Source organism: Oncorhynchus tshawytscha, linkage group LG01 (assembly GCF_018296145.1).
Source record: "Oncorhynchus tshawytscha isolate Ot180627B linkage group LG01, Otsh_v2.0, whole genome shotgun sequence".
In the NCBI taxonomy this organism is placed as follows: Eukaryota; Metazoa; Chordata; class Actinopteri; order Salmoniformes; family Salmonidae; genus Oncorhynchus; species Oncorhynchus tshawytscha.
In genome coordinates, this window is record NC_056429.1 from 57,838,342 (window position 1) to 57,849,880 (window position 11,539).

An 11,539-nucleotide genomic window follows, 5' to 3' on the forward strand; every position below is an offset into this window, starting at 1 on the left:
GGTCCTCTCCATAGGGCATAACACTTCATTTGAATACAATTAGTTTTTTAAAGTAAACTGCTATTCGAACCCATTGTCAATGAAGGTACAACATGGCCTTTTTTTTAATCATAACTGGATTATCATGATGATGAATGTATGAAAGGAAAAAAAAACACACGTGGCTTTTTTGGTAGGCATATATACTGTATATAATATGTATCCACACTCTTACCCCACATGTCACAAAGTTCAAGTTATTTCACAACAACAGCACCAAAGAGCTTTGATTGATTTATCACCTCCTCCCTTACATTCATTCATTAATTCATTCATCATTTTTCAGATATACATACTAATCATCTATTAATTACGGACATTTAATAATTTACAATAAAATAACAATTTTAGGTACAATTCTCATTTTTCTTTCTTTTGTACTACAGTAATTTCACTCACCTCATGCTCCTTTCCTACTAAACCTCCCGCCAGGGTGACTGATCTTAAAACATTTCACACGGGAAAAGGTCTTAAAAGATTGCAAAACCTTCTGCACTGTTTTCAATCATGTAGCATCAAGTTAAATTCTGTATGTCCAACTATGCAAGCTGCTTACTGTAGTTCAAAAGCTTTTCCAGAACCCTTTCCTCCATCCTCCATCCTCCCTTTGCCCAACCCCACACTTCCAAGCTTTTCTCCAACTCTTACATGGAAATCTGGACTACCACTCCAGTATTCTTAAAATCACAGACGAAAAAGTGGAATACTGCAGCTTTAAGACATAAAAGTCACAAATGTAGACTGTTTAAAATCATATTGGGGAAACCCTCACAAACCCATTTATAAAACAACTAACACAGAACAATTGAACTATCATACTGTATGACAACATTTTTCTTTAGTTTGTTTTGGCCCAAACATAAAAACAAAAGCAAACTGGTATAAAATACTGTTATTGTAGTTTCATATTGCAAAACATCTGCATATGTAAATGCATTTGTATGTTAAATGCCTGTGTTCCTCATGAGTATCTGCAAATGGAAAAAGAGACCTGTGATATTTCCGTAAACTGAAATGTCATGTTTGACAAGGGCCGAACTCCAAGTTCACCATGCCATCCTGAACTGACAGTCTGTCACCTGAACTCCGCAAGCTGTAATGCTTGATAACTCTCTACTTCGAAACACTGTGACACTGTCTAACCAAAACAATCAAGTAATAAAACACAAAATCAAAAAGGTACCATCATGTTACACCCATGGCCAATCACTGAAAAGCGTTGTGTGTAATGTGCCAATTACCTCCTGCAGCTAAACATGTGTGATGTGTTACCAAAACATAAACAGACTCATTTTTGTGGCTCTTTTTGTGATTACTATTGCAGCAAAATAAATGTGAGAAAATGTGGCAAAAAAATGCAATGCTGCCCCTTTGCAATCTCATGGATATTTGTTTCTCTGAGTACTTGTATTGAAATTCACAACATGGAGATGAAACTTTAATTTAGTGCAAAAGCTTAAAAACAATCACCCTGTTCTTATAAGAATGAAATGTATGTCTTTGTTTTCCTCCCTCCGAGAGGCATCAGATGCTCAATTGGATTCACATGAACGACAACCACAACACAAACAGGACAGAAGAGGGCGAAACAAACAAAACCAAGGTAATAAAAAGCAAGGAGAGCAATGAAACGAATCAAAAACATCATTCGAAAACGTTTTTGTCCATACTCTCCTTGCCATTGGTCCGTGAGTAAGGTTCAAAAGCAGAAGAGCTCAGGTAGCGGGCAGACAGTTCCTGTAGGTTCCCGGCCATAGAAAGCGGGTTGGAGGACATGCGGGTGGCCACGCTTCCCAGCAGAGAGGGCATGGGGAAGCTGAACAGGCCATGAGCTGACGGGGAGCTCTGGAGGCCTGCTACCGTCCCTGAACTGGTCACTATGGGCAGAGGGGGACTGCCCCCGGCCGTCCCTGAGCTGGCACCACTGCTGCTGCTGCTTCCATTGCTGGCCATGCCCATGGAGGGCCCTCGCAGGGAGACACTCAAGGTGCCGTTGCCACAGTGCTGCAGGAGCCCCGGCAGACCTGGCGGCGTGAGGAGCCGGCCCTGCTCTAGGAGTCTTAATACACTGCAGGTGGCTGCTGTCTCCGACACCACCGAGCGCAGCTCTGAATCTTTGCCCTGGTCCTTCTTCTGCTTTGTGCGTCGGTTCTGGAACCAAACTTTAACCTTGAGGGAGGACACAAAACCAAATTCAGACAGAAAATAAGCATTAGAGACCTTAAGCAAAATAGGGCCTATTTTCCAAATGAACATACTTTGGATAATATGTATATTTTATCATCTCTGTAGGCATTTATTGCAACACCAATTTTTTCAGAAAATGACAATGATTTGGATTGTTGTGAATAATTCCGAATTCCCCTGTGGTCTCAGTATAGGTCACACTTTGATGGCCACATGATTTGAATTGGGATAGTAATAAAATTGGTAGCATGATCAGGGAATGAGACCAGGGGGCCCAGCTACCACCCCTTGACAGATTTAGTAGCTAATTTACAGAAATACAGATGAAATCACAACCTAATGCCATATAAATATTTATGTATCAATGTCACATTAATGGATGTTATCAGAGTCACACATAATTTGTATTTTTTCATAGTAGGTATGAGCATACACTACACAGTACTTTGTTTGGGGTCTAAACTTGAACTAAACTTTCCGTAAAGAAAAATATGTCACGGGAGGCATGAATAACTCAATAACATATTTTTCTCCTGGTAAAATGCAGAATGTAAGATAAAATAGTAAGAAAGTAATCAAATGTATTTCCATGACCTTTAAAATCTTTAGTATATTAAATAATTCATGAACTAAAGGACATGAAAGCAACAAAAGCAGGGTCAGATAGTAATGAGTATAAGGGCCGGCCCTAGCCTTTTGGGGGCCCTAGGCAAGATTTGGTTTGGGGGCCCTTGCTGGAAAACTTGTTAGTGAACCCGCTATAATAATAATACAAATAATAATATGTCGGTGAGAAAAAAAACGTATTAATATATTTTTGTTAATTTCCTGCAATTCTACATATTTTGCCATGGGGCGTAGAGAAAGTGTTGCAGTTGCCATGGGGCGTAGAGAAAGTGTTGCAGTTGCCATGGGGCGTAGAGAAAGTGTTGCAGTTGCCATGGGGCGTAGAGAAAGTGTTGCAGTTGCCATGGGGCGTAGAGAAAGTGTTGCAGTTGCCATGGGGCGTAGAGAAAGTTTTGCAGTTGCCATGGGGCGTAGAGAAACTGTTGCAGTTGCCATGGAGTTGCGAAAACATTTAGCAATTGTATAACAAATTTCATGCAATTTTACTAATTTTGCCATGGAGTGGAGATACATGTTTCCTATTTTAAAGCTACTTTCCTGCAATTCTACACATTTTGCCATGATTTATGCCATTAATGATATCTGAGTAAGGAAGACTTACAAAATCAATGGGGGCCCCTTGGAGGTCAAGGCCCCGGAGCACATGCCTTGCATGGCCTGCATGCCTGGGCGGTATTTTTACCATAATTACTTCAAGTTTAGATTTTAAAAATTCTAAGTTAGCTGACATGTCTATATTGAGTGACTGGCAGTGACTGACAACAATTGAAAACTGCACAACCAAATTTCAAAATTCCACCTTGTGTATTCTACTATTCTAACTCTCAACAGTATATTGAGAAACGGATTGAGTTGAGACCCTGAACGCCTATGCCGCTTATGCCCGGGCCGGCCCTGATGAGTTTATATGTATGTATGTGTCTGAAGTATAACAAGGACTGAGGTATAACAAAGTAAAGTGTGTATGACAGATTAACATGGCTATTGTATTCCTAATCAAGTAGATAAATTAGTCAAGTAAATACAAAGTAAAGTAAACGCGTTTCTATTCCACGTTTGATAGGTCTATTTTTATTGTTGAATGACTATCTTTTCCCATTTGGGTTTTATAAATATACATTTTATGTAATTAAATTCCTTTAAAAAATGATAACAGGAGTTAGTATTTTTTTAAACATTTCTTCATGTTTTTCCCCACCTCTGTCAAGTCTGTGGCAATCAAATCTGATTGCTTTCATATGTACCATAATTAGAGTGAATGTGTCTCAATCAATGAGCCTCCAGCTACAGTTCCTCAAACGACAGCTACTCCAATCACATCTGAATAGTATGTTTTCCCTCATGTTGTTGTAGATAAACAACTTAGTAAATTCACAAGGTTAGTGGGTTAATCGCAAATCTATTTTACACACTGTAAGTAAGGAATTACATTATGATAACCATAACAATTGGTGAACATCTTTTATCTGAGAGGATACATTTTCAACAACGTCCAACGAGGGGCTCTAAAGCCAACAACCCAAACAAAGGTGATTAGGTGTGCACACTTCAGCAAATGGCTGCCCTTTCTTAATGTAACACCCCAAGAGTGCCTCGGAACAAAAATTGTATTTCATGATGCCGTCATTAGAGCCCACTTCATCAATGCATGAACGAGACATTTGAAGATTTAAAGTAATCAAGTAGCATGGCTGCGTGGAACATTTAATGTTGCATGTGAAAAGACGTTAAGAAATTCAAGCCTATTGTCCTCCCCGTGAATGGGGACCTAACAGCTGCGTGAAGTCTAAAGTACCATTATTCTCTATTGAAAACCACCAAAGAATTCTAAATTCAATGTGTGCTGACATGGTTAACCACATGTACTGTATACTGTAGCTACATACAAAATAAAAGCATCAAATGTATCGGTCATAAAAAATGTATTTAACTTTTTTTAATGTATGTATATGCTAGATCATTATGAATATTTATTGTGATGATCAGAAATGTGTGTGAGAAACATGTGACTATGTTGTGACTCACAGAAAATACCTGAGCATAATGCTCCAGTCCAACATCTGTCCAAAGTCAAGCTAGTTTAGGCCCGATTCAAGCATTCATGGCATACGTAATAAACATATGCAAATGTGGCTGACCATGCCATTAGCCAGCTTGCAAGATAAATAAATAAATCAAATTGTGCTGCAAATATGTCGGCCTGAGCTCTGAAGCAGAGAGCAGGGTTTCCCTGAAGTGAAAATTAGACATTGAAGGGTAACTAAGTTTGGTATCTCTTGTCGAGAGCGAGCAGATAAGCGCAAATACAGTTCACCGGCAGTGTATGCAGCGTGACCTTTCCCTGACCTCATAGCTAAGGCATGTGGACTAGAAAACTGAAAATATGGCTAACATGGCAATAGAATTTACTGAGATTGCATAGTTTACTAAGCGAAATACAACAAAATATATTTTATTTGAGTTTTGATCATTACCTTACAATAGTATTTCTTGAGCTATGTGATCAGTGAAACAGTTTTCCACATTTTTTTATTATCTTCTAAATGATTTTAGTTAGAAACAATTAGCTAACCAGTATGCTAAATAAAATGTCAGCTGGGTTATAGTAACAATTAAATAGATTGTATTGGAATGGGATGGGATATGACAACAAGTATGATCACAATATGGAAAGCAACATTTTTCACATTTGAGATAAGATTTGAAAATACCTAAGGGTCGTTCCACAAGTCCCTTTTATGTCCTTGGGTCATTGTGTGTAGATTTTGATAAAACACAATGTTTAACAGTTGTATCACATACACTATATATACAAATGTATGTGGACACCCCTACAAACTAGTGGATTCGGCTATTTCAGCCACACCCGTCGCTGACAGGTGTATAAAATCAAGCATACAGCCATTTGTCTCCATAGACAAACATTGGCAGTAGACTGGCCTTACTGAAGAGCTCAGTGACTTTCAATGTGGAACTGTCATTGTATGCCACATTTCCAACAAGTCAGATCATCAAATTTCTGCCCTGCTAGAGCTTCACTGGTCAACTGTAAGTACTGTTAATGTGAATTGGAAATGTCTAGGAGCAACAACGGTTCAGTCGCGTAGTGGTAGGTCACACAAGTCACAGAACGGGACCTCCGAGTGCTAAAGCATGTAGCGCATAAATATAATCCGTCCTCGGTTTCAACACTCACTACCCGATTTCCAAACTGCCTCTGGAAGCAACGTCAGCACAAGGACTGGTGGTCGGGAGCTTCATGAAATAGGCTTGTGTGCGGCTGCTCAGCCATGGAAACCTAAGTTCACAGTGCACAATGCCAAGCATCGGTAGGAGTGCTGTAAAGCCAATGCATTCTCTGGAGTGATGAATCACGCTTCACCAGTCCGACAAACTAATCTGGGTTTGGCTGATGCCAGGAGATGCTACCTACCCGAATGCATAGTGCCAACAGTAAAGTTTGGTGGAGGAGGAATACTAGTCTGAGGCGGTTTTTCATGGTTTGGGCTAAGCCCCTTAGTTCCAATGAATGTAAATTATAATGCTGCAACATGCAATCACTTTCTAAATGATTCCGTGCTTCCAACTTTGTGGCAATAGTTTGGGGAAGGCCCTTTCCTGTTTCAGCATGACAATGCCCCAGTGCGCAAAGCGAGGTCCATACAGAAATGGTTTGTCGAGATCGGTGTGGAAGAACTTGACTGGCCTGCACAGAGACTTGACCTCAAACCCATCGAATACATTTTGGGTTGAATTTTGGGTTGAATTGGAACACTGACTGCGAGCCAAGCCTAATCGCCCAACATCAGTGCCCAACCTCACTAATGTTGTTATGGCTGAATGTAAGCAAGTCCCTGCAGAATTCTGATGTTCCAACATCTAGTGGATAGCTTTCTCAGAAGAGTGGAGGCTGTTATAGCAGTAAAGGGGGGACCAACTCCATATTATTAATGCCCATGATTTTGGAATGAGATGTTCCACAAGCAGGTGTCCACATACTGTTGGTCACGGAGTGTACATCTACACTATAACTAAATGTAACCATATTCCAATAATAGTGATTTTATTTTTAAAAACATTGAACATCTAATCGTCAAATTATAGTGTTAAAGCAGTTGAGCTGGTTCTACTCTTTTAGGCAATATTCTGGTGTTTTGTTGCGGAAAACTGAGCCTGTCAAGCATGACACGTCAACTATGCTACCCATAGATAGATAGGCAATTTTTTTGTTACACATATGCATTAAATTGCCCCTCCCTGTTGCAAACAACAAGCTTCCATGCTCCCTGTCACAATGGGAGTTACGGCTGATTTAAGATTAAACTGTTAACCCTGTTATGGTCAACACTTTTACTTTCATTTTTCTTAATTTAATTAACCTCTTGAGATGGGAAACCGTGTGTCTCATGAAGTTGAGCATGTGTTTTTTATGACAGAATGTTAAAATTAGGTGAAAATAAATCATTATTATTGACGAAATTACACTACCCAAAAGGCACTTCATTGAACAATCCGATAACATATTATCTATGATTGCACAGAACATAGATGTAGTATTGCACTTGCCATTTTTATTTACTCATGGTCAGAGGGGAAAAAGGCACACGTATTGTGTTTTGCTTGAATTACCTGAGTTTCAGATAGATTTAGCTGGCGGGCCAGCTCTGTTCGTTCCCTCCCAACCACATACTGGCACCTCTGGAACTCCATCTCCAGACGATAGAGTTGCTCTGCGGTGAAAGAGGTCCGGGTTCGTTTGGGACGGTCCAAATCCAGTCCCTTTGGCAGAATGATTTCTCGTATAGACCCTTTGGCATCTACAACAAGGAACAAGTGACCATTGAAGCTTTATCAATGATAGCTATGTTCAATTATAGAAACACTTGTGGGTCATCGGGTAGCCTAGTGGTTAGAGAGTTCGAATCCTCGGTCTGTCGGGAAGTGAGCTGGCAACCAGAGGGTTGCTGCTATGAAATCCTTGAAGCCATTACCTGCCTTTGAGCAAAGCACTTAACAGCCCCCCTGCACCTCTCCAAATACCTGTGTATGTGTGTCTTTTGGAGGGGTTGGGTTAAAAGTGGAAGTCAGATTTTTGACCAATAAAGTGATCTCTTAGTCTGAACTTAATCACATCAGAATGACCATTCATCCTTTTTGTAATATCTGTATTCTTACTGTTGTCCATGAAATTGATGATTGTCTTCAAATGAAAGACTTAGGTCTTGAGGATCTCTGTACATCTCCATTTAATTACATTACACAATCCAATATGTTTCGATAACTAAGAATGTCTGCAAAATGGGAAAATGAACCATCCAGGTACGCACATGAAAACGGTGCAATATTTATATGAATATGCATACAATGCACAATATCAATCACAGTTCTACGCATTACTTCAGTTGATACACTGACATTTTCCCAACCAACTACTGTACTTTGCAGACTAACTACGGGTAACCTCAAGTGCACTAAAACCAGTTTAAAAAAAGAACCGTCTTTAATCATTTGAAAAGTGCCGTTTACAGAAGAAAGTTGATTGGGGAAAAAAAAGAATAAAACATCTACAAAATACAGCAATTATTATCCATTTATTTCATTGTGATAATTTACTTTTACCAACTCATTTATTGCTGTAATACTTCAAATGATCATATTTTATCATGTCAATCAGAACTCTCTCCTAAAAGGAGTCAAATAACCTCAAACGTGTTTTTTCCTCTAGGTTTCTACAATCCAAATCGAACGTGTACAGTAGTTAAAAAGTTGTACTTTTTGTCATGTGAATGGAAAATAATTCAAGGATAAAATCATTTGATTTGATATTAATTCCATAGCTGTATTAGCTTTTATTGACTTAATAGAAAAGAGAGAAAATGTAGTAGGAAAAGGTTATTTCTCAATTAACTTAAATGTATTATTACTTTTTATAGTTTTTATATAGTATTATTATTTCTCTCATCTAAAAGCAGCAAAAGATAACCTAAAATTATGACCATTTATCTTTGAATGTAGTTTTCATTTAGTTGTTAAATGATTTCTATACCAATTAGCAAGGATTATTCCTATTTTTAAACAGTCTCTGTTTAACCAACTGTGTTAAACAGAGTAGATAAATGATGTGTGCTTATTCTGCGGTAATTTACCCCTGAGGCCAGACGACGCTCATAACAATTAACACATTTATTTGTATTAACTACATATGAAATAGCTTGAATCAAAGATGATATAAGCAAATACATTTTACGTCCATTAGTACTGTCATTCAACATCTGTATCTGAATAAGACAGCGAACACCTATGTATCATATTCTTTTAAGCTTCTCTGAATATTGTTTTCAAAAACAAAGTGTTTTTCAAAAGGAGAAATTGTATAGTATATAGCAGCATAAAATGCATTCTTAATTTAGAAACCAAATGTATTTAGAAACCTTAAATAAAGGTTTGCTATGATTCTTTAAGTGTGCCCTATAATTCAATTTCAGAAGAAACACAATTGTTGTGAATCATTTTTGACACAAGGAGCATGTCACAAGGAGCATGTCACAAGGAGTATGTCACAAGGAGTATGTCACAAGTGTTACATAAGTCATGAAAATATGGACATACAAAAATGCTCAATTTATGTTTTTATTTACACTTTTATATTTGTATTTACTCCTTATTCAGAATGTTTTTTTGAAAAATTCAGCATATCTCACATAGCAAATTATCTTATTTCTTCCTGTGGGTACATATAAAGTAAAGCAATGAGTAAATAGACCCCATACGCTTCAGCATTAGAACATATGAGTAGAAATCCTCTCACCTCTGACAAGTATTCTCCGGCAGTAGTCTGGGTCCCCCGTGCTCGCTAGGTTCTTCTCACAGTTTTCCACCATCCCAGATGGTGAGAAGGACTCCTGCTGATTCTTTAGGAAGGTTTTGGCAAGGTTTCCCTGGGAATCCTTGCTGTCTTTCCCATCCTTTAGTCCGTTCTTCAGCCCCATCCCCGGTTCTGTCTCCTGGTTGTATCTGACCTCCATAATCACTTATCCTCTCCGATATTTCTTTCCTCCCCCACTTTCTTTCCTTTGTCAGATGAAAAAAGGGATTGCAGAGAGTATTGCGTGTTGTGTTGTCTCAACAGTGTGGCTTTGTTTTAAAACAGCACCTTTAAGACCAGAGAGTCACCTACCTAATGTTCGAGGAGCGCTTGCCTCACCCGCCAAGGTGCCCTATTTTCATTGTCCAACTCACTTGCCCAATGATCATGGACTTATCACTGAAACTTAAAAGCGATTTAATGCCACCTCGCCTTGTTACATACACATCAGGCTGATAGATGATCTCCAAATAATCAGAGCGATGGATCGACACACGCTCGCTGTTTCAATTGATTACGGTCATTTTGCTGCTTCCCCATTTGCATTGCCTCATGAATACACTAAATTGTTTGGGAAATATATCAGGTCCTAATAGAGGGGTTCGCTCACTCCGTCCTCATCTGTCAGCCAGCTCTCAGTCAGGGAATCAAGAGAAATGATTGGTCTCGCTTTGCAAAATAGCCTCCCTGAGCACACAGACACAATCACAGGGGTACAACACTTCCAGAAAAGTTCCCAGGCACTTCATTCTTTGATCCCCGGAACATGGCCAGCCATTTTCAACGTTTCTCCAGTGTTGGTTGTCTGGCCACGATGGCTAACTTTAATCGCATTTATTGTGTCTTTTGCCAATGATCGTCCCTCTGCAACATAGAGCTCTTGCCGATATAGTACTTTCACAGGCGAGTGGGTGTAAGAGAAGGATAGAGAGAGACAGAGAGAGAGAGAGAGCGAGGGAGGGAGGGAGACCGAGATAGAGAGAATAAAGCAGAGGCGGAGAGACAGAGGATACAGAATAAAGTGAATCCACCCCGATAGGAATTTGTACTCTCCACGACAGCTGATTCACAAAAACCACCTGGCTCTGCTTAACAGGAACTGTGTTAAAGTTTCCTGTGTCGTCCCACGTCACTCAGCACGACGAACAACAGCAGGAAGAGCTGCCCACAGGTCCTAGTCATTAATGCAGTGTCCCCACCATTCATATAAGAAGCAGTCTGCTGCATTTCTAATCTTAATCTGAAAAACACAAAAAGGGGACAAAACTTGTCATTAGTGCCCCTGCACTCACACCAGTGGAACGGCCCCCCTCTCCAGCACTTCCTTCCATCCCACTATCCACCCACCCACCAACTCTTAGCTATTTCCATTGTCAGAGCAACAATATCTCAGGGAGTAATCCAATAAGACCATTGATTAGGCTACAATGATTCAATTCAAACCAATGGCCTTGTGCAAGGAACATTCTCCGGCCCTTCTCGTCACCTTGCGGGGCCAGAAGCCCTCTTCAAGCTGTCCCCCTCCCTGAACACCAATAATTCCTTTATGGGAAACAGAGAGGAAAAGTAGTGAAAGATGGCAATTATCTAATTGGACTATTAACAAACAATTCTGTGAGTGTGGCTGCCAGGCAGCAGTCTTGGGGTGGGTTTAAGGGCCGCATGTTGCACTAACTTTATTCACTGAGTGTTTGGGGACGACTGGTTGAAGTGGAGATGGAGCGATTGTTCAAGAAATGTAAAAGGGGGCTAAAAAGGGAGAGACTGAAGAGGAATTCTGCTTCTCAAGCTGTGTTGCTGAGCTTCAGCCTGGGAAACAGC

General features: G+C 39.7%; 1 protein-coding gene across 1 annotated transcript; it reads right to left on the bottom strand.

Annotated features, from left to right (window-relative positions):
* Nucleotides 1–10,776, bottom strand: LOC112254059 (ventral anterior homeobox 1-like). The gene is made up of 3 exons (XM_024426288.2): nucleotides 9,662–10,776; nucleotides 7,483–7,670; nucleotides 1–2,208 (listed from the first exon to the last, which is right to left on the bottom strand). Exons 1-3 carry the CDS (start codon nucleotides 9,876–9,878, stop codon nucleotides 1,684–1,686), a joined length of 930 nt encoding a protein of 309 aa, XP_024282056.1. The 5' UTR covers nucleotides 9,879–10,776; the 3' UTR covers nucleotides 1–1,683.
* Nucleotides 10,777–11,539: the final 763 nt, after the last annotated feature.